At 39.2% G+C, this 24674-nt stretch overlaps 1 protein-coding gene across 7 annotated transcripts in view; it reads left to right on the top strand.

Annotated features, from left to right (window-relative positions):
- The window catches only part of DACH2 (dachshund family transcription factor 2), a 511793-nt gene that overhangs the window by 326810 nt on the left and 160309 nt on the right, over positions 1-24674 (top strand). For all 7 annotated transcript variants that reach the window (XM_043492054.1, XM_043492056.1, XM_043492052.1 and 4 more), the window contains one exon: positions 9999-10130. In XM_043492054.1, the coding sequence (XP_043347989.1) occupies positions 9999-10130 (132 nt within the window). The remainder of the gene's footprint in view (positions 1-9998; positions 10131-24674) is intronic.

The raw sequence follows: 24674 nt of genomic DNA, 5'->3' as shown, positions 1-24674 counted from the left end.
TGGGTTAGGGTAATGCACTGGAAACCAGGATGGAGAAGAGAGAGAGATTGGATGAGGAGCCAAGCTGAAAGAAACTGGGACTTGCTGGGAAAGGAGACTGGGAAAGGAGCTAGTAGATGGGGGGAAGTCTGGGGGACTGGGAGTCTGGAGGTGTTACACTAGGATTTGATACACAAGGAGATGGGACTGGGATGAGAAGGCTGAGGAATGGAGACTGGGACTGGAAGGTGGAGGATAATAGGACTGGGATGAGGAACCAGTGGTAGGAAAGAGACAGGACTGGTTTAGTGACATGTTGGAGGGTAGAGGACAGAAAGGGTCATGCTTAGGGGAGAATAGGCAGAAGAATCTGTGCCCACTAAAGCACACTCCCCTCCAGAGCCTTCAATGGAATCCATGATTTCTAAGCCTCACTATTCCTTGGCTGTCAGGAAATATCTGCGAAACCCACTGGCAAAGTGTGCGTCTCATCTTCCTGTAGTGCTGGTCCTCATAGAGGATGACAACTACTGTTATCAGCTCAAGTGACAGAGGTCTGTGTGATGAATCTAAAGGGTATGCTGATGCCCCATGTCGTTGTCAATATGCCACATGATGGAATTTTTTCCAGTTTGTCTTTTTAAACCCATAGAAAATTACACACACAAGAACTATGTTAATAGAACATTATTAAGGTTGTGAAGTCAAGCACTCAAAAGTTAGGAAATATCAGAATTTTGTGTAAGCATTTTCACTTTTTCCTCTATAATAGTCAGTGAGTCGGTTCGGCTGTTGTTTGAGAGGATTTTACTCCCAGCAAGAGAGAAACTTTTTTTTTTAAGTGTGGGTCTTGGGTCAAGTGGAACAACAGAAATGTATTTTAATTCATTTTTGTTATTGAGCAAATTTCCATTTGATATTCATCTATGTTCTACTTGCACCATCCTCAAGTACTAACTCATTCTGTCCCATCTTACAGAAGGAATGATTTGGATGACAAGCATTGCATAGGGAGGATTGTTTGGTCCAGGCACTTTATTAGTATACTAGCTTTTATACTAATGTAAATATGACTTATCTATCTTTTATGGAGGCTTTCAGAAGACAGCTTTGACCGGTGACTACATCAGTGATTCCCAAACTTATTCCGCCGGTTGTTCAGGGAAAGCGCCTGGCAGGCCAGGCTGGTTTGTTTACCTGCCGTGTCCACAGGTTCGGCCGATCGTGGCTCCCACTGGCCGCAGTTCGCTGCTCCAGACCAATTGGAGCTGCTGGAAGCAACGGCCAGTACGTTCCTCGGCCCACGCCGCTTCCAGCAGCTCCCATTGGTCGGGAGCAGTGAACTGCGACCAGTGGGAGCCGTGATCGGCCGAACCTGTGGACACGACAGGTAAACAAACCGGCATGGCCTGCCAGGGGCTTTCCCTGCACAACCGGCGGAACAAGTTTGGGAACCACTGGACTACATCATAAGTCTGGGAGGGAAGAAATATGGTGTCAGTTGCCAGCTCTGCTGCTAACTTGTTTTGTGACCTTGGCAAGTCTTAACCACATTTGTGAAGGACTTTAGTTCTACAAGTGAAATCTTTATTTTATTACATGTTTTATGTGTCCTAGGGTCTCAGTGTACTTTATAGACACTGAGCTGAGCTTCCCTGTATCCCTGTGAAATAAAAAATATACTTGTGGACCACACACATGAACCCATTCCACCATTGTTCAGAGTCAGCTTCATAAGTCTTCTGTACGTGTCTGTAGCTTTCTGGCAGAGGCATAACATGGAGCAGCCAACTTCTGCCAAGAACTGCTGCTGCTGCATGCAGGTTTTCTGATGTTTTTATGCAAATTTCCGGCCAGAATTTGGCACCGGTATTTCAATTTTGTATTGAAAATGTTATTTTATTTTATAATATATTCGATTTAGTATTTGAAAATAATGAGAAACTTTTTATTACAAAGAGATTAGTAATGAAGAGACAATCAACTAGTGAATTAAATCTGTAGATTTACTCAAAAATATTTGGGACCAAATTCTATTCTCGTTTGCATGGGTGTAAATGTGGAATAATTCCACTGACATTTATAAAAGGAAAACAATTAATGGGGCTAATTCTACTCTCCTGCAACTAGTATAAATCAAGAGAAACTTCCTTGGGTTTGCTGGTATAACAGGAATGGAATTAGGTCCTTTTATCTGTAGCTGATTCCATCTTTATTTTTCTCCTTTCCTAAAATCTGGAGTTTGACATATATTCTAATTCACTAGATTCCTTTACTATTTTTCACTTATGTAAAATCAGGCAAGCATATTTTGTTTCTGCAATTTGCTCTCTAACTCATCTGTTTTCTCCCCCAAGTTAATACTGTTAGCCTTCACTTTGCTTTCTCTTGTTGTTACCTCTCAGTGATACATTCTGAGAGACACCAAATCATCCCAGATTCTCTTTAATTGATTCCTGTTGCTATTGACTTGCAAGTCCACAATGAACTGAGTTAATGGTTGTGTTTTTCTACTGCTTTATCCTAAAGATAGGATTCTGTCCTTAGGTACTGATTGTCTTAGTAAATGAAGGTTGTGGCTGAGATTGTGCAAAATGTATTGTTTGCATAGCAAGAAGCCCCTCATCCCCATGACCAATTGTTCACTAACTTCCACCTTTACACTCTCACAAGTTATTTTGCTGTGGTAGATTATTTTTTTCTGTGGCCTGTCTGAAATGGTAGCCAGGATATTTTTGTATCACCCTTGAGAATAGAAGTCCCTAGGAGAAGCATATACTCTAGTGCCTAAAATGTTATTTATATTAGTTCCTAGTTTATTCAATTAACAGAGATAGGCAAAAGCTGCAATACAGGGACTTGGATTTGGACTCCAATCCAAAATGTTCTAATGTTCTTATTTAGGATTTTGTTTAAGTCTCATGCTAAGTAGTAGCAGCTTTTTTATCACCTGTGATCATTAAGTAGGGGTTATATGTTTTAACAACATAGAGGCCTCCACTTTATATTATTTAATGTAAAAATGAATTAGTAAATGTTTGTAGAGCACTTTGAAAATGTAAAGCACTGTGTATGCATTGTTTTATTACTTATGGAAAAAACTGAGCAAAGCCCATCACCCACAATCTTCAAAAGCATACTTTATAAGACGTTTCAGAACTGTTTTACTGTTTGCAATATGGTATCTCATATTAACATTTCATACCACCAGATGTTTCATTATTCCTGTTTTAGCACCTCATACTTGACCCATAGCAGCTTTGAATGCAAATAACAAACAAGCTGATACACAGTGCTTGACTGTTAGACTGAAATAATATGGCAGGGCTAAACTGCTTTTCATTTTTTTTCTTTTAAATATTATTAATTGCAATGTGTTGACTGTTAATTTAATTAAATGTTTTGTTTTAATATAAGACCATACTGCAGTGCACTGTCTCACCATTTCATTTAATTAATTGCAAACCTTAAGATTTGATTACTCATAGCTCCCCTTTAGTTAATTTCCTTGTTCACGGTTTTGACAGAAAAGCTTTCAGGCTAATATGAAGAGATGGGCACAGTATAACTAATTAGGAAAGTGAAAAAATAGCTTTACTTAAAGCACAGGATTACTTAGATACATTCTGTCACCTTGGAACTCTCTCTGTAGGAACTGACTTAGTCCTCTGTCCTGTTAACTGTCTGCATCTGATTTTCAGTGACTGGATATGCGTTATATATGTGTGGGCAAATCTGCCTTCATTTGTAGTTGAGCTACCTCATCTATGTCAGTGGCATTGCAAGGGTGTAACTGAACTTTGATCAGTATGTCTTCTTTTGCGTTCTTTCCAGCTCTGCCACTGGCCTATTGGGTGACATTGGCCAAGTCATGCTGCTGCTCTGTGCTTCAGTTTCTCCGTCTGCAAAATGGGGACAGTAATACTGACCTCCTTTGTAAAGCACTTTGAAATGTACAGGTGAAAAACACTATCTAAGAACTAGGTATTATTCTATTAAGGGTATTTCATAAAGTTTAAATTATGGTATTTAGTCACAGGCCTGATACACACCCTCCTGTAGTTCCCTAGTGTCCAAAGGGATGGTGTGTATGTTACATTATCCCTCAAAAAGCCCTGTGTAGACCAGTCTCTCCATCCCAGTTTGGTTGATATATGCTCTCTGGCTACCCAGAGGGAGCAGCCTCTGCACACCCTGGAGGAGGGAATGGAATAGTCCCAGACTTTTATGCAGGATGCACAAGTGGAAGGATATGCCTTGCACCATCCTCACACTCAGGCAAGGGCCATAGAAAATCTGGCTTTAATATGATTGTATATGTAATCCACCCAGGGCCATGAAATAAACCATGCTATGTTGTATTTTAATTCAGACTAAGAAAAATATTTCAAAATCTCATTTCATTGCATGCTTGACAGTAGGATATACAGTATAGATCATTGTGTATTTGAAGGTTTAGTTCAAGAACGTATGAATGTACAATATAACAGAGGTTATGTACACTGTTGAAGGGAGACTATACAGTGTCCTGACACAAATAAATAATGAAATGGAAATGAATGATGATTTGCCATTTTGTCAATGAGTCATCATAGGTGTATCTATATGAGCATACACCCTGACATTTCCAGTTATCCAATTGTAATCAAGATTCATGTTTTTAGAGCTGACTCAGAAAACAAAACCATTTTGGATGCTCTGCATCAGTGATATTGCAGATCACTTTCTAGGTTCCCAGGAGTGTCGGTGCTTATTTTATTTTGTGGCAGCTGCTGTCTCTGACACAAGGAAATTGCCAGACTATGGCTTTCTAGTGAGCCTTGTCTTCTGCGTTGTAAATCAGAGGGGCAGGTGCATAATCTGGGATGTTTTCCATATATGTATTTATTTTAAAGTGAGGCACTCGGATCTGGCTGTACTAAATAGGGTTCCTCTGCCTCTAACAATCTGCCTCAACCAATAGCAAGGAAAATGCTTTCTAAATTCACCCTGAATGGTGGGCAAGTCAGATGGAGAAGAACACTTTTTGCCACAGCTAACGAGAGTTGAATCAGCTACAGCTATGAATTTTATGAATAGTTAGCTGGAACAAAATTAAATGGGAACATCGGTTCATAGATCAGCTCTGCAATGTTCCTGGTTGAAGCCTGTGCAAATGGGTTATTTGTTGTATGCTGAGTTTTCCATCATTTCAATTTATGTCACTTGCTTGGAACCAGAAATTTGTGCTGTCTATGCCTTGTGTATTGCTCCCTACTTTTTAACTCAGGAATGCTACAGAACTAAATACATTGTTTGTACAGCATCTAGCATAATGATGCCCTGGTCCATGACTGAAGCTCCTAGGCACTACGGCAGTGCTGATAATAAATAATATAGAGTCGGGGATGACCAAGTGGGAGCCTAAGGACCTCAGTGATACTTTTTAACTTCAAAATGGCATGGGATGGGCTTGCTTCAACTCTTTAACTGTTAGCCAGGCTACCCAAGCTTTTTAAGGCATAGTCTTTTTGCACTAGGGCTAATTGTGTTTTATCCTATACAGTCTGAACACTGAAACTCCCAAATGCCCAACCTTCTTGCTTAGAGTGACACTTGTGTGGCAGATGTCACAACATAGATTTCTGCCATATTGTTGTTTTTGGCTTTTATCCTCATGGCATAAATGCCTAGTTAGGGAGCTGAAAAATGCCTGAAAGTAATGACATTGAAATTCTCCAGTGTCTGTTGGGGGGGGGGGTTGGGATTGTACCAGTAATATTGGTCTGAGGATTTGTAGCAACAAAAGTGGTAGTATTGTGACCCTCTGACTCACATTTAAGTGATTAATATTCAGCATTTGCAAAAGTAGAACAAAAAAAATGTTTTTAACTGTTTTGCATTTAAAGTGAGATTGCATGCTATAGCTAGAGTAGTGGTCTAATGTGTATCGGGTTGGGAATTGTATTAAAATATTGAAATAACAAGGTTTATGATGCTGTTTTCTGAAATGATTTATATATAAATATTCTTATTTGTATTAATAGAGATACCTATTAAAATACTTTTGGTGTTTTCAGATGTGACAGGATTATTAAACAGATGCCAATCTAGTACAGGTGATGTTCAGTAGATTTTGGAATAGAGAAGTGAGTAAATGCAGTCCATACTTGGGAACATTGGAAGGCTCTTAGGCAAGGAGAGAAGCAACTAACTATGGAGGAGAGTGGTTTATCAATTTGCTTAGATAACTGGCTTTATTCTGAACCCATAACCTATGTAAATCAGGAGTAACTTCACTGAAGTCAGTTGAGCCATATCAGTGTAAAATTATTTGAAAAGAAAATCAGGAACAAAGAATTCAGTTTAATTTTATTGGGTGTTTGCTTACTTAAGCCAAACTACAATAGTGAAAACTCTTGTGAAACCTATATAAGGAACTAGTCTGAAAAGCACAACACCTAGTTAGGTATCAAGTTCATATACAACAACTTTTAAAATAAAGTCATCTTTACTTTCGGTTTATGGAGGTCTGACAATAAAAATAAAGTCTGTGATATATATTAGTGTAGTGAAGTCAGTGCCTAAAGTCTCAATAAAGCATAATTTCCAGAAACAACACATTTCATTCTTTTTTGGGTCATGTTTTCCCAGCTCATGATACAGCATTAGAACATAAAATAAAACATAAGAATGGTGATGCTGTATCAGACCAATGATCCATCTAATCCAATCCTGTCTCCCAAAATAATGGCCTGTGCCAGAGGCTTCAAAGGAAATGAACAGAACAGGGCAATTATCAAGTGATCCATCTCCTATCGTTCACTCCCAGCATCTGAAAGTCAGAGGCTTAGGGTCATCCAGAGCCTGGGATTGCATCCCTGACCATTTTAGCTAATAGCCATTGATGGACTTGTTCTTCATGAACTTATCTAATTCTTTTTTAAAGCCAGTTATAATTTTGGCCTTTACAACATCTCCTGGCAATGGATTCGGTAGGTTGACTATGTGTTGTGTGAAGAAGTTCTTCCTTTTGTTTGTTTTAAACCTGCTGCCTATTAATTTCATTGAGTGACTCATGGTTCTTGCATAATGTGAAGGGGTAAATAACATTTCCTTATTCACTTTCTCCACACCTTTTGTGATTTTTATTGATGGTCAATCCTCCCTTCCTACCTCCCCGCGGTCTCTTTTTTCTAAAATGAACAATATCAATCTTTTAAATCTCTCCTCATATGGAAGCTGTTCCATACCCTTAATCATTTTTGTTTCCCTTCTCTGTACCTTTTCCAATTCTAATATATCTTTTTTGAGATAGGGTGACCAGAAATGCACGCAGTATTCAAAGTGTGGGCGTACTGTGGATTTAAATACTAGCATTATGGTATTTACTGTCTTATTATTTATCCCTCTCTTAATGGTTCCAAACATTGTTAGCTTTTTTGACTGTTGTTGCACACTGAGCACATGTTTTCAGAGAACTATCCGCAATGACTCCAATGACTCTTTCTTGAGTGGTAACAGCTAATTTAGACTCCCATCATTTTGTATGGATAGTTGGGATTATGTTTTCCAATGTTTATCAGCTGTGAATTTCATCTTCCATTTTCTTGCCCAGTCATCCAATTTTTTGAGTTCCCTTTGTAATTCTTCACAGTCTGCTTTGGACTTAACTATCTTGAGTAATTTTATATCATCTGCAAACTTTTCCACTTCACTGTTCACCCCTTTTACCAGATTATTTATGAAGATGTTGAACAGCGCTAGTCCCAGTACAGACCCTTGAGGGACACTGCTATTCACCTCTCTCCATTCTGAAAACTGACCATTTATTCCTACCCTTTGTTTTCTGTCTTTTAACCAGTTACAGACCCATGAGAGGACCTTCCTTCTTATCCCATGACTGCTTAGTTTGCTTAAGAGCCTTTTGCTGAGGGACCTTGTCAAAGGCTTTCTTAAGGTCTAAGTACGCTTTATCCACTGGATCACCCTTGTTCACATGTTTGTTGACCCCTTCAAAGAATTCTGGTAGATTGGTGAGGCATGATTTCCCCTCAGAAAAGCCGTGGTGACTCTTTCCCAACAAATGGTGTTCATTTATGTGTCTGATCATTCTGTTCTTTAGTATAGTTTCAACAAATTTGCTTGGTACTGAAGTTAGGCATACCAGCTATGATTACCTCTGGAGCCTTTTTTAAAAATTTGGCTTTACATTAGCTATCCAGAAGCTGATATAAGTGATAGGTTACATACAACAATTAGTAGTTCTGCAATTTCATATTCGAGTTCCTTCAGAACTCTTGGGTGAATACCATCTGTTCCCTGGTGACCTACTAACACCTCAATCTGGGAGATCAGTCACCTAAAAGAATGACTTGGGTATGGGAATCTCCCTCACATCCTCTGCAGTGAAGACCAATGCAGAGAATTCATTTAGCTTCTCCACTGTGGTCTTGTCTTCCTTGAGTGCTCCTTTAGCACCTTGATCATTCATGGCCCCACTGATTGTATGGCGGAGGGCTTCCTGCTTCTGATGTACTTCACATTTTTTGCTGTTCGTAAGTCTCTTGCTAGTTGCTCTTCAAATTCTTTTTTGGCCTTTCTTTTAGCCTATACTTTTACACTAGACTTACCAGAGTTTATGCTCCTTTCTATTTTCCTCAGTAGGATTAGACTTCCAGTTTTTAAAGGGTGCCTTTTTTGCCTCTCACTGCCTCTTTTACATCATTGTTTAGCCACAGCTAAACAACATTGGCATTTTTTTGGTCCTCTTACTTTTTAAAAAAAATTTGGGATATAGATTTAATTTGAGCCTCTATTATGGTGTTTTTAAAAAGTTTCCATACACCCTGCAGGCTTTTCACTCCTATGAAAGTATGAAAATAAAACCTCTTCGTAAAGTTTCTGATTTTCTAACTAACTACATCACTGCAACATCTTTACCCCCTCCCCCTTTTTGTGTTTAAAGTAATTCAGTGATTTTGTGGAACAACTGTAACAACTTGTGAATAATGTCTGATATAAAGCATCCCAGCCCACTGCCACTGAAGTATAGTGGGACTGTGTAGAGTCACAATAAATGACACAGGACAAGTTATACAATATTCTATTGAGAGGCCATTTAGCCTAGGATTCTAAAAAACCTCTAAACAAACAACAAAACTATAAATTATATTTGTAGAGTTCTTTGTAGAGTTTTTTCTTTCTTTATATTCCTGCTAGGGAGATAAACTGTTTCAGATAAAAAAATTCCAGCTCAACTTTGCAGGAATTAGTATTTTGGGACATTTTGACGTGGTCTAAAGAGCACCTGACTTTCTGGTTGCTGAGCTAAGCCAAAATGCCAAAACTTCTGAGGTTCATTCTTCTCTGCAAACAGTACCAGTGATGATAACCAATGCCCAGGACCTACTCCTATCTCCCTCCCCTCATTTTCCTGTCTTTCAGATTATATGGTAGAGAAAGTGGCTTCTGAGTCATTTGAAAAACTCCCATAGCCACCTGATTTATGCTGTATATTTTTATGGGTCTATTTAGCTGATAAGCACTGTAACATCTTTCCTGAGCTGCTTGGAGGTCAAGTTTATAGTTACCTGAACTCTTAATGGCATTGTCTCATTTCCAGTGGGACAGGAAAAATTTTGTTTGGATCAGATACCCATATAGCTGACTGGAAAAATACCAAAATTGTGGTGTTCATGCTTTTTTTTTTCTTTTAGTGGTGGTGATATTAATTGGCCACCTGCTTTTGAAATTAAGGTCCTATATATATTCAGGAATTTCTTGCAGTTCTATTAGCAGATTGTGATCAAAGCAACAGGAAATAATATTTAAAAATAAAATTAGATCCAGTACACAAATGCTGTGGAATAAAATGCTATAGTGGAATATTCCAAGTGGCTCCATTTCAGGGTGATGTTAAAATAACACTATAGTAATTGGCAAAGAGATGTGAACTGTATTACTGTGTTTTATTCATATTGTAGAAAGGAATGCTCAATATTTATTTATTTATTTATTTATTTATTTGCATTTGCTAGGTCTAACAGCAGCTGCCATGGCTGAGGCAATGAAGTTACAGAAGATAAAGCTTATGGCAATGAACAGCGTCCATGGAAGTGGAAGCCAAAATGGAACAGAATCAGAGAATGAAGAGCTCAATTCTAATGCAGGTAAATATTTTCTCCCATATAATCCCCAAGAGGGCTCTGCCTCCTATGGTTTGAGCATGGAAAGCAAAAATAAGAGGCTCTCTGGTATTGTCATGCTGTTGCTATTGTAGTTAGTTATACACCCCAGAACCAATTAAGAATCACCTCACACACTTCTCCAATGTTGCTCATAACAGTAATTTACACTAATTTTTCAGAAATGTTCCTTAAAATTGTTAGTTTATGCAAAAATTACATTCTAAATGCCTCTCTAAATACTTTTAATAGTAACATAAGGCTTCTCTGTTGCCAAAAAATATTGAGTGTAGAGTTTTCCTGTAAATTATGGAAGGTTTCCAAAGCAATCCGATTTTTGGAATTCAGGATGAGTCACAATTAATCAGAGAGATGGAAGGAGGGAGTGGTAAATTACTACCTTAAACTCTGCAGTTCTGCCTTCCAGCACACTAGCCTTCCCATTTACAGCCCAGAGCTATGAATTAGAGACATAGGAGGTGCATGTTATATCATAGATAATTGAAGATATCCTTAAATGAAGACACTGAAATTCACTAGTGAGGTAGTTAACCCAGGAGTGTTATTAAGCATGTCTGCCCTGTATAAATATTCACACAGCACTGAACTAAACTCCTAAAGTTCTGACTCAACAAGCACTGGGTTGAAGATAAAACCTGAGATGGATTCTTTGAAGAAAGTATGCTCTTTGGTTATTCCAGAACCCTTGTCAGGAATATAGAGGAAGCATTCAAAGGAAGTATTCCCAGGTCACTGCAAGCAGTCTAGAATAAGATGAATCCATTTCTGGCTCAGGAAAGTAGTGGAGATACTACAGGCTAGATTAGAATGTCTGCAGTCAAAAGGCCATGTTTCTTCAGGCCTATTATTTTCAACAAGAGCTCTCCCCTTTCCATATATTATTTTTCTGCTTTAAAATATAATGCAGTTTTTATTTTCATCACTAATGTAAATGGCACTGTATATTATTCCCTCTGTCAGTACTTAGAACTCTTCTTGACATCAGTGGAAGTCACATGTGTATCAAAAGAAGAATGCACTCTAACAGCTTTTGTTGCTTGAATGGCATTTAGTGCATATGTGTTGTACCATCAAAATGGTAATTTATTAGACAAAGAAGCACCTGGAATGTCTTAGGCTCATTTTCTAAAGGAATAACTTTGAACTCATGACAAATTATTCTCAAAGCAGAGTTTCTCCAAAAGTAGCATTACCTTTTGCTAAGTGAATTGTGTCTGCTCATCTGTATTGAAGAAATTGGGCTTTCAACTCATGCATTTAACTCCCTCTATTCCTCCCAGAAAAATCTATTATGCAAAATATTTACTTTTTGTTCACATTTTCGAACCCATATCAATTAGGGCACGCCGAATAATCATTTAAATTCGTGTCCTTCATATACAGTCTCCACAAATTTCAAACCCAGTTGCATTTGTGAGATTTCATGAGTATATATTGCTAAGAGGTATGATTGAAAACATAACTGATAAATAAAAATATTTTATCTCAGTTCTAATGGCTAAGCAGAAATTTTCCCATAGAAAAAGCCCATGGCTAGTTTTAAGAATTATTATCATTACAGTGGTCACCTTATAAAAATTGTCTAATTTTACCTTAAATTACACACTAGAAACTATGTTAAAAGAACATTATTCATGTTGCAAAATCAAGCACTAAGAAGTTAGAAAATGCCAGAGTTAAGCGTCCCTGCCTCATTCAGTGCACAGAATGGATAGTCCTCACTGTAATTAGCAGCAGTTCTATATTTTGTTTTCTCTTTGTTTAATATGTGGCCCCAGGCCTTCTTAACTGCACAATGTTCAAACCCGGCTATGAAGACAGAATTATTCATTTCTTCATGAGCTTTTTTATGTGCTCATCACTATAGTGTCTGATTGCTTCACAAAATATTAATGAAGTTATTTTCACAAGACCCTGTGAGATGAGTGGGTATTTTCTCCATTTTACAGACAGGGAAGTGAGACACATAGAGATTAAGGCCCAAAGTATCCACTATTTTAGCTGAGCCCTGATTTTTTGAGTTGTTAGCATTATATAGGTCAGGGATTGGCAACCTTTGGCACGTGGACCATCAGGGAAATCCACTGACGGGACGGGATGGTTTGTTTACCTGCAGCGTCCGCAGGTTCGGCCGATCGCATCTCCCGCTGGCCACAGTTCGCTGTTCCAGGCCAATGGGGGCTGCGGGAAGCAGCGGCCAGCACATCCCTCGGCCCACGCCGCTTCCCGCAGCCCCCATTGGCCTGGAAGGCGATCTGTGGCCAATGGGAACTGCAATCGGCCGAAGGTTGCCAATCCCTGACATAGCTCTTCATCTATTCCAAGCACATCTCTCATTGACTTCAGTTGCAGCTGAGAGTGCTCAGCACTTCTGTAGATCAGACTGAAAGGTCTAAATGGGTCATCCAAAAAAATGGGGACCACAATTAGTCACCACATGTGAAAAGTTTGGTTTAAGTGACTTGGCTAGCATCACACAGGAACTCTGTGGCAGAGTCATGGATAGAATTGAGTTCTTCAGGATGACATTCAACTACCTTAATTATGAGACCATCCTTTTTCTTCTTGCAGTCTCTTCCCTTATTCAATATACACTTTCAAGCTATTGCAACAAATGAGGCAGGGTTACTACGAATAACAGCCTTCTTCACTTGATTCATTGCCAGAGTAGGGTAGAAAAAGTAGTGTTTGATTATATAATTAAACACTGTATCATATTGCATGCACCCAAGAGGGCTGAATTAAGATTGTACAAGCAACCTTAAATCTGACATTTCTTAACTTTTGAGTGCTTGACTTTGAGACCTTAATAATGTCTTTTTAATGTGGAGTTTTGTGTGTGTAATTTCCTAGTTTTGTTTAAAAAAAAAAACCTGATGAAACAAATTTTGTCACGTAGCATCATATTGATACCCACTTGATTCATGAACAGGGTTGGAACCTTGAGATCCATTGCACCGACATCTTCCTCTTGAGCTAATAGAGTAAATTGTAGCAGCAAAGATTGTTATCCTATATGTGGACTAAAAACTATGGGAGATGAGACACTCTCTAAAGCTGGTTGAAGTATTGGAAAATATGTTGTATAGTGATAAACTCATGGAGCTCAATCTATTTAGATTAATAAAGAGAAGGTTAAGGCATGATTTATTATAGCCTATAAGTTCTTACATGGGGTAAGTAGACTGACAAAGGTATAATGGCTGTAAGTTGAAGCTAGACAAATTCAGATTCCAAATAAGGTAAAACATTTTAACTGTGTTGGTAATTAACAATTGGAACAACTTAGCAAGGATTGTGGTGGATTCTCCGTGAATGGCAATTTTAAAAGCAAGATCTGATTTTTTCTAAAAGATATGCTTTAGTTCAAATAGGAGTTAGTGGAGTCCTATGGGATGTGTTATACAGGAGGTCAGACAAGATATCACAATGGTCCCTTCTGGCCTTATAACCTATGAAATTTTGAATTTCCATTTTGTGGGAAATTTTGACATTTAAAAAAAAATTAATTTCAAATTCAGAAAATCAAATGTTGACACTTTCTGCAAAATGGGAAAAAATTCTGTTTTGTAAAATTTCATTTAATTTATGTAATTCATGTAACTTAATTTCTGGAAAAAAATAATTTTGAATTTTTTTCCTAGTGTAAGCCTGGAATAATTTTTCTAGGGTATTCTGACCTTAGTATCTATGAATCTATGAAAACAGCTGTTCTTTTAATTAGAATACTGAGTGTTATCTTATTTTCTAGATCAAAGTGTTTGTGTAAGGAATATCGAGGAAGTATTCTCAGGACATCTCAAGGAAACTAGAATAAGATGAATCCATTTGTGTATTGGAACTTTGTGGAGCTACAACACCACAAAGAGGAGACACTTTGGTCTAGAAAATACGATGCTTTAATCAGTCATAAGTAGCACCTGCCCTTAGTGATTCTGAAATGAAATTTTTCCTAAAGTTTTCTGAAATGAAATATTTCACATTTCAAACTTTTTTCTGCCAGAAAAATTAATTAAAATCAATGCAATTTTGCAAAAAAAAAAATTTTTGTTTTGTCAAAACAGCTTTTTTTCTGTTTTGACAAAAAATTTCCAACTGGTTTTAGGTTTCAAAAATATTTGCTGGCAGAGGAACCGTCAGACTCTAGTATCTTGGGTTCCATTTCAGGCTGTGGAGGAAAGTGTTTCTTAGTTGGTACAGATTCTGCCCATTCTTCCCAAACTTGACCACTTCTACCCCATCCTCTTCAACCTGTCTCAGCCTCTGTCCTGTCTCTTTGCCACCACTGGGTCCTTGTCCCACTCCTATTCACCTTACCTTGCTAGTCCCGGTCTCCAGGCCTCAGGCTTCTGATCCCAGTCTCCTTTCCCAGGAAGTCCTAGCCTCCCTCCAATCTTCCACCCACTCCCAGTTTCATTGCCTACTCATTCTCATTCCTTGATCTGTCTCCCTCAGCTGCCCTCCCCATCAGGTTGTCCATCCCCACAGGTCCCAAGTCCCAGTCTCTCTCCCCAGTTTTCTCATCCAGTGTCCATATCCTTTCCTCCTCTAGATCCTTGTCCCAGTTTCTTTGTCCCACCAGTACCAGTTCCCCACCACCACCTGTCTCCTTATCAGATCTGTCTTCTTCCCTGCCCCACTGATTCTTCCTTGCCCTGCCAGTCCCTATCTGCCCCAGCTCCTCATCCTATCTCAGTGTCCTCCCTACTCCCTGGCTCCCTGTTTCCATCCCTAGTCCCTGATTCCAGCCAGTTCAAGTGTCCATCCCCTGCCAGTCTCCAGTCCTAGTCTCTGCCACCCCAAGCTCCTTGTCCCAATCTACTCTCCTGGCTCTCCACCACAATATTATGGTCTGGCTGTTTTTGAATTGGGCATCTTCCTCCTCCAAACTGCCTGGGTGCTATCAGGCGTGTCAGGCTTCCTGCCCTCAGTTCCAACAGTCAGCCACACCATAGCTGGAAGCAGCTATGGTAGGAAAAGTCTGGCTTCTCCCCTGTAGCCCTGGCTGGAGCTACAGTGGCTCAGTGACTCTGTAGGGATGGTACATATGCAGTTCTGTTATACATAAGAGCTGTGAAAGGATGGAGCATACTAAGTTGTCTTGTGGGGATGATGCATGTACAATCTGGTCAGCACTAGGAGGTTTGAGAGGCTTGAGCATGCTCAGTGAGGATGTAATCTTCAGAGATTTTAGCTGTTAAACTCCAGTAAGTCTCTACTGAGCATGTGCAAACTCTGATTTTTTCAAAGGTTTATAACTTGGTCAATTTGTGGCAATTTGATTCCATGGCAATGGCAAAAGGCGCACGCCTTTCTTGCTCAAAATGGCTCAATTGTTTCGACTGAAATTTTCAAAAAAAAATTCAACCTGGTGGCGAGGTAGCCACCTGGCATGTAAAATTTCAGCCTGAGCAGTTAGATTGGCAAAGCTATAAGCAACTGAAAACAGGACCTTACAATGGAAAGTATCAGGCAACCTTAATAATAGGCAGAGCTACCAGCCGTGCATTTGCAATATTTTATATTCTTACGATAGGAACACTAGGGAATATTTCAAGTACAGAGTTAACATTATTTTGGTTACCTAATGATCAGGTTTTCTGGGCGACCATCATGTAAGTATTCCCAAAATATGCTGAGGATATTGTATTTATGAATGAGAGAGTCTCTGTATTATGTGAGATTATCTGCATTCTGGAACTGATTCAGCACTCATTGAAATAGTTGGAAAGATTTCCATTGACTTTTGCTGGAGATTGGGGCTTAGGTACATATGGTGAAAGGATTGTTTTTCTTGTCCTTGAATTTATTGCAAATTCTGTAATACCATTGTGTTACATAAAATCCCATCAAATGAAAGAGAAAATTAAAAAGTGCAAACATTTTATTTATATCTCTCGTCTCACTGGGTAAAGTTGCTCAAGTGCATATTTGCAAGATTGGGCCCTAAAGTTGTTCCATGATGAAAAATAAAATATCCATTGTTAAAACAAAACAAATACAATAAAAATCACAATTTTTATTTTTCCTAATCTCTGTAATATTCTTATTTGTATAAAGCCTGGCTGATCTTTCACTCTCGGAACGATTATTGTTAAAGGACAGGTTGTGCAGAAAATAAGTTTATATCTTAAGTCAAGAGAAATATGTGTAGGAATATAAAACTTTCCTAGAGGGCACCAGATCGGCAACTACTATTTTACTGTACAAAGCAACAGACTACTCATCAAACTTTCACCCATTTATGTATGGAAACTCTAAACTTCATTAAATGATCAGAGTGGAGGCTTAACAGTTGAAAAAAAGTTGGCATTTAGATCAGGAGTTAGTACACACTTTATAACTTTGATTCATTTATGGGTATTGTAAAACTATGAAATCATCTCATAATAATTATATTTGCATGGGAAGCTTTTTCAAAAGTTTGTTTTCACCTAGATTGTTTCGGTTTAAATTACTACTAAAAATAAAATGATGATGCAGAATGAGAAAGAAAATTGGATTCTGAAAGTTGTTTTTTTTTACTAACAAAGTGGAAAAAAGAAGTCAAAAGCATCTTATGGGAGGAAAAACATTTTATTTTATTTTAGGAGACAGACCTACAGTTTCTTTGATTCAAGGTTGCGTTTAATAGCTTCTGTAATGGCTGCAACATGACTCTGCATCTAGATTTCAGCATGCATAACAACCTGTTCGTGTTTCATTTAGCTCCAAATGAGAAATCCTGTCTTTTATTGTTTTAGGAAATTAGTCCATGTACTATTGCTCCTGGAACTTTATAATTAATCACTAAAGGTTATGGCTGTGGAGTATTTGTGGGAAATAGATGCCTGAATGATTATAATTGTAGCTGTCAAATCAGAAATATAGTTATACAGCAGCTGAGGGTTTTTTTTGTTTCCTTTGGGTTTTTTACTGTAACAAAGAGTTTGAGAGCTGCATGTTTACTTGGAAACACAAATTTAGAGGTTTTTTTATTGCATCTTTCTTTATCTTATTTTCCTCCTCCTCCTCCTCCTCAATTGTTCTATATAATCCTTGAAGATCAGTCAATTTACCAGTCATTTGGGAACTGGCAAGATTCTGAAGAGTTAACATGACTAATGCTAGTAATGCTTCAAAGACTGTTTGGTAATAGGTGCAGTGTAAGTGGTATGGCCTTTCCTACTCCTCCCACTCCAGAGAATGAATAAGAGTAAAAGAGCAAGAGTTCAAAGCTCACAGCTGAACCTAGCTCTATCAGCTGAGTGCAGATTGCCACAGCCAAGCCAAAAGAGCCATTTTGCTGTCCTACAGAAACAAGGCAAACAATATAAAACTTCTCTGGATGCACAAAAGTGGTTATAAAATCATATATTTGATCATCATACAATCCTAATATTAGGCTGATGTGGATTTTGGAAAACTAACATATCATTGAGTAGGGGAACCTGAAACTGATTTGAATCATAGTAGTTTTCACAGTGTTACTGAAGTTCTTTTCTACAGGTGATCCAGAGCTAAAGTATATGGGACAGTAGATTAAATGGAAAATATAAATGAGAGGGTTCAAAAATACAGTACAGCTGGCATTATTCTGTTATTGTTTAAGTATACTATGTACCACAGTGGCATAATCAAGAAGTATCAGTGACAGTACCTGTTTGTACAAACCACTATGCAAAGGATAAACTAGTTGTTTTCCTTTTGATGGCTTTTGGAGTTAACACACATAAATGCTTTTTTTGCTTTCCCAGGAGTGATATCAGACAGTACTAAGTGTTTCAATGGTATTTCCTTAGGAAGTGCAAATGTTGTTCTGAATGTAGACTCTGTTGTTGCTTAATTTCCAGAAAACTAAAAATTCTCCCTCCACACCCCTCTCCACATACCTTTTGGCATTTGAGAAGTCAGAAATAGATGTGTTTGTGGGGAAAAAGTGTTTCCTTTCTTCCTTTTTTCGCAATACCTGCCATGCAAGTTTCTCATAAATGCAAACATCCTTCACAATCTGTTTAAAAAACCACAAATACATCACTCAGAGGAATATTTAAGGAACCATCAGGAGGGAAAAAACTCATTGGTTTAATGGAATGCTGTCAAGGAAAATCAGCATCACAAATGACACAGGGGCAGAATTGATATTTTTGCACTGACATGTTAAAAGAAAATCCCATGCATTATTTAGAAAACGCAGAAATCTGTCAGCTGTATGATTGCCGAGTTAGCAGAAGCAGGAGGATGCTGCTCAAGTTGAAAAGAAATGCGTAGGCACAGATCCATATTGTAACCTTTCATGTTCTACACCTACCATGAATACCCAGCTATTACATGGTCAGCATTTTTAGGCTTTCTCTTTTAAATTTTCAAGTGCTTGAAAAGTCAAAAGAGGTAGGTCTTTTATTTTAAAAAGCAGGATGCCTAAGCTGTTATTTTATTGTAACACTAAAGATGACAAGACCAAAGAACAGAATTTGTTTTTATCTTTTTGAATGCCATTCAGGTTTCATGAAGTCAGTTCTTTTCTGTTGTTAAATCAGGTATTTTTTACACATTCATATTATATGAACAAAGCGTCTTTATCTGAAAGGGGATAATTTTCTTTAAAAAAAAACATGAATGTTTTTGAGATTATTTTCTATGACCAGTCAGATATTGTATTGGTATTTTTAGGATCAGTTGTAAAAAGAACCAGATATGAATTTCATTTATATTAATTATCCTTAAGCCTAAAATAATTTGTGTACAGTCTTGAAATAAGAGAGTCTAAGCTACTTCTCTACACCATCTTACCCAAATTAAAACTTTGTTTAACTCCCGACACCCCAGATCAGTAGTTTGCAAATTGTGTGTTGCAACCCAGTACTGGGTCACGGAATGCAAGGCATTGTGTCGCAGTGTTTCTGGTCAGCACCGCTGACTGGGCCATTAAAAGTCTCATCGGTGGTGCTGCCCGGCTAAGGCAGGCTAGTGCCTACCTGTTCCAACACTGCGCAGCAGCAGGTCCAGCTCCTACGTGGGGCGGGGGGGCCCACAGAGCTCTGCATGCTGCCCCAGCACCGGCTCCACACTTCCATTGGCCGGTTGCCAGCCAGAGCCTCACGGAGCTGCTTGCGTGCCTCCAGCTAGGAGCCAGACCTGCTGCTGGCCGCTTCTGGGGTACAGCATGGTCCGCGGTGCCAGGACAGGCTGGAAGCCTGCCTCTGCACCCCGGCTGCACCTCTGACCAGGAGCCGCTGGAGGTAAGACCGTGCCCCAATCCCCGAGCCCCCTCCTGCATCCCAAACCCCTTATCCCCGGCCCCACCCCAGACCCTGCACCCCAGCCCTGAGCCCCCACAAACCCAGAGCCTCCTCCGTACCCCAAACCCCTCATTCCCGGCTCCAGCCCACACCCCTGACCTCCTCCCACATCCCAAATCCCTTCCCCAGCCCAGAGCCTCCTCCCACACCCTGAACCCCTCATTCCCGGCCCATCCCGCAGCCTTCACCCCCACACCTCAACCCTCTGCCCCAGCCCTGAGTCGCTCCCACACCCCAAACTCCTCATCCCCAGCTCCATTGGTCACAGGCATCAACAATTTTCTTCAACTGGGTTGCCAGAAAAAAAAGTTTGAAAACCACTGCCCTAGATCTCAAATTATGTTCTGTTAACTTCCATATTCCTTCAACTTATTTTAAATAAATGCGTTAAAACTTTCTCCTAACTAATTGGAACATCTATGTTTATTAATCAGAAACCAAAACTTGCATTGGTTTCAATGGCTGGTGAAGGTATTTGCTTTTTTATACTCCAAACTGCTGGTAGAATATAAAGAGCTCTGCACTGAGGCACACCTAAGCAATGGCTAGAGAAATTGACCAAATGTAAATATCAGATTGTCAGTTGGTTGCTTTTTCAAATGACTGACCCAACAATCCACAGCCTCCTAACAAAGGCAGACCAATTATGTGAACAGGCAGTTAAAACATAAGTTGCCACTTTATAGAGGCACTTTGGATGCACCATCTTGTCCAAGCCTCCAGCTGAAGTTCTGCCCGCGGTATTAGGATCACATGATGGAGGGGAGAAAGCAGCAGGGGCAGCTGCTAAGCCTGGCACCCTCTAGTGGTGCTGCCTTTGATTACTATAGAGATCAGACGACAGCTTTAGAGGGAGTGTGCTTACCTGTGGGACGAGGGATGGGGAGAGAGACAGCAGGTAGAGTGAATATTGCAGGGAGTTTTATTCCTTATAGGGGTGACAACTGAGATAGAAGGTGTGACAGCTATGGCTATGATATATAATAATGTTATGCATGATAGTATGTAATAGTTTTATGAACACTGTATGTGTCCTGGCCAGTGAGGGGAACTGATTATATACTGGAGGCAGTGGAAAGTTTATTTTATGCCTAAAATACTAAAAATTCAGTGGATTCTGGGTATGAAGGTGACACAGTGGCTTCCCAGGCTAAAAACACCCAAGCATATACTTGAAAGACAGCAGGGCAAGCTGTTAGCCTCAAGAATCGTGGCTCCGGTTTCGAACAAGTTGCAAGCCTTATTTTGGCAAAGCTAGGAGTATGGAGATCAGAAGAATATTAAAGAGTTTGAAAAGCATTTCTCAGGGTAGCAAAAGAGTGTGTGGGGGTCATTGGTCAGAAACTGTCTTGGGGGACAGGCTGAACGAGAGAGAGATACTCTGTGCAGGGAGTCAAAGAAGCTGGGCCTTTCCAGAGCAAGGGAATTGTAAGCTTTGGGGAAAAGCTAGATATGCCTACTGTCTGGTTTATTGTTTTTATAAGTTTCCTCTGAAATGTTTTTGTTCTAAATAAATAATATATTGCTTTAATGAGGCTGTCTGATCACCGATGACTACTATCATTGTAGAATTGCAGGGTCTAGATATAAGTCAGACCCGCTGAGGTAAGTCATGGTTGACGCCCAGCGGACTACAACCAGGCCCTGGTCTAAGAGTAAGAAAAATAGTTGATTCAATCCCAAGAGGCAGGTAATGGCCGCAGGCTTGAGACCTAAACAGGGGTATACTAGGGAGACCAGGAGGGGTCAGAGGTGCAGTTTGACCTGTAACTGTGACCAAAGGAATTGTGAAAGTGGGGAGCAGAACTTTTTGGGGAGTGAGGAATAGCTCAGGAGTGGGAGAACTGGAGGAATGTTGAGGAAGGAAGAACAGAGTTTTTAGAAGAACTTGCTGGGAAAAGAGGGGGATGAGAATTTGGGAGGAAGGAAAAATGAGGGAGTGCCTGGCAGATTGATCATCCTCCTGGATGATCTACTAATAAATGTGGGTTCCAGTAAAAGGAACAGGTATTTTGTATTGTATTCAATTTGTGATCCTGCATAGTAGGCATTTATATCGCTGGCTTCACTGGCGTTCTCAGTCAGCCTGTGAGAGACCCCAGCCCTATATGCAAAAACTTGCAACCTCAAGTCTAGCTTGAAAGGTGCAAATATATTTATTTATTTTGAAAATAGGTTTGTTCTCGGAATAAATATCAGTAGCCAGATTCTGCTCCATTTCCCCATTGATTTATATCAGTGTAGCTATGAACGGAATTTGACCTTAAGAATTTAACGAGTATATAATCTGTAAAGCTGTGAAACACTACAGTGCTTTTATCCCTTTAGACAACTCTGAACTATTTGTGTGTCTATTAAGGCCCCAATTCAGCAAGGTACTTAAGCACACTTAAGCCTATCTTCAAGCATGTGAGTAGATTTCTTGTTTTTAGTGGGATTACTCTCTTTGTTAAAATTAGACATGTGCTTAACTATTGTGCTGAATCAGGGCCTAAAGTATGGTTGGCACATCTTGTAATTCATAAGGTGATAGTATCTGACTAGATAACAATTCTGTATTTGGACCGACTGAGAAACAACTTCAAACAATATAAATAACTGACACTGTAGTTTTAAAAATAACGAAGGAGATGCAATTGTGGACAAGGGTATAACTGAAATTCTATTATACTGCAACCATTCTACAGCATCCCTTTCTTGTAAAGGAAAAAAAAAGCTCAGAGTTTGTTGGCTCTCATTTCACATGCTAAAAATGCTAAAAATGCTAAAAATGATGTATACATCAACAGTTAACTAAATTAGATAATTTGGTATATGTCTCAGAATATAGGCAGCAAAATGTTGAGACTACCTGAGACAGACTTTTGGCAAGAAAAGTTGTCACTAAATAATGTGTAAGCATGTTTGTGTGCATACTTTATTCAACTGGCATTACTAGGGGTATATTTTTCCACTGATGCATTACAATTAATGGTAGCTGAATGCATGCATTGAAGAGGGAGAATATTGCCTCTTAGTTTGTATTTCAGCCATTTAGATATACTGCATAATCTATTCACTTGATTTATCTAGTCTTACTTGGATTCTAAGAATCTGTACTCATTTTTAATAGCAGATAATATTTTTTTCCATCAAAATAAAATTACTTACAAGTAATCTTATGTTTTCATACCTACATTCTGCTGGAACAAATTTAGTTTAAATAAGCCAAAAATGTTTCTTTAAAAAGAACCCTGAACCTAAGTGAAATACCTTTAGGCATCTCTGGGTTCTTGCTGTATTTTCTATCAGAACTAAATGGAGCACAAGATAGACCAATGACAAAATGCAAATGGTATGTTTAAACTGTTCAGAATTGAGAGCTTTCACATGTCTGTCACCTTTCCGATCCCTTACAAATTTATAATCTCAGAGTGCAGAGGTCTAAATCTTCAAAGCTTGAAAAACAGAGGTGCAGCATGAACTAATCTTCATTTTTTCCCCCTATCTTCTTACAGCAGCACTAATGGAAATGTATTTTGTTTAATGACTCTGAAATCCTGTTTGTAATTAGATGTGGGAATTGGTCTTACTTTGTAACAGATGATACTGGAATAATAATATGAGAGATGCTACGCTGAGACCACTATCCTCCTAAATCTATATCATTTTTCATTTTATTGACAGGAAATGTGTTCAAGGAACAAAGAGATTGATTTTTAAAAGTAGGAAAATAATATCTAATAAAACCACCCAATCAAAATATTTTAGCATTACTTTAAATATATTATTAGAGTACATTAATGTTTTCAATTTATTTTTAATTTTAGTAAACAACCTTTTATAATTGTTGCCTTGCCAGTGATATAATCTCTGAATAAATGCACCAAAAAGGTAGGAAACTTTAATTAGTGACAGCGTGTATACAATTAAAATGCATATAATATTTCAGAAGGATTTTTCAAAATTAATTAATTTTGTCTGTTAAAAGGGTTTTACAGTTGCAAATGAAGTAATTAAGAGTGGGCATAGTACAAGGGAATGCAAGCTGAACTCAGAGCTACCTCTTCAGAACATTAGTCTTCTTATTAGTTTTTGATGTCATAAATCATACTGGCCACTGTAGATTCAGGGCTACATTTTTCCTTGTTTATAATTTTTATATCTGGTAATAATAACAAGTATTAGTGTTTGGTACAAACCTGCCAGTGGAAAGCAGGTAGTCCAAAATTATAACTCATTAAGTGTAGTCTCTCTCCCCAAGACACATGGATGTAAGCAGAGTCAGGATGAGCTCTACCCTGACATCTGGTGGTGAGTCATGGTGGGTTGTGGAAAAGAACTTCAAGGGCTGATCTCATTTCCATAGGCACTCCCCCACTCCACCTAGATGGTCACTTTGGCTGCTGTAGGAGCCCCAGTTTCTCTGTTATTGGAGCAGGAATAAACTGTTGTTATCCTGATTATGTGAATCAAGGACAGTGGAACTGTACTTGGCCTTTTGTTATGATGGAGGGACTCACCATCAACTAAGCAGCATTCGCTAGGCAAGGGTTATGGGCTCCAAAACCCAGTGAATGGAGAGAGGCTGGGGACAGGTATTAATACTTGGTGGTATGGGCCCCTGGTGAGTGCCTTACATGCTAATTGCCCTTCCTTCTCTCTCCACTATGGAATATCAGAGCAAATTATGATTCTATTAGGAGTCTAGTTACAGGCTGCTGAGCTGAATTCACTTTGGGCTAATGGTGCACCAGCACCGAGGCTCCCCTACTACAAGCTGAAATCACAAAAGAACTAAACTTACTAGGAGCTGAAATCACTGAGTGTTGTGTTAAGTAGTGGGGGAGCCTGAAGATATATTGTGGAGCAGTTTGCGGGATGGCGAGCAGAGCAGAGCAGAGTAGCTGGTGGAGTGGAGCAGTTTGTCGGAGCAGCTCATGGGGTCGGCTGGCAGAGTGGAGCCCCATGGAGAGGTAGGGCAATCAGCTTTGGACCACGAAAGGTGCCCCTTAACCCCCCCCATCTCCACCTAGGTTGGGAGGTAAAACTCTGCAGATAAACTTTTGAACTCCGGGGCTGCCCTAACCAGGGACAGAGACTTTTGGGTCATTGGACTTCGGGTGATTTTGGGTTGCTGGACTCAAGGACCAAAGGGAAAGGGCACGCCCCAGTTTGTTTGGGGTGGGTTTTTTGCTCGTGGGTTGTGTTATAAATCCTGTTGGTGGTGTTTCCCCAACATAATGCC

The sequence above is a fragment of the Dermochelys coriacea genome, chromosome 9, assembly GCF_009764565.3.
Source record: "Dermochelys coriacea isolate rDerCor1 chromosome 9, rDerCor1.pri.v4, whole genome shotgun sequence".
NCBI classification, from domain to species: Eukaryota; Metazoa; Chordata; order Testudines; family Dermochelyidae; genus Dermochelys; species Dermochelys coriacea.
Note: the sequence above shows the minus strand (reverse complement) of the source record. Positions and strands in the feature narration are given on the sequence as shown.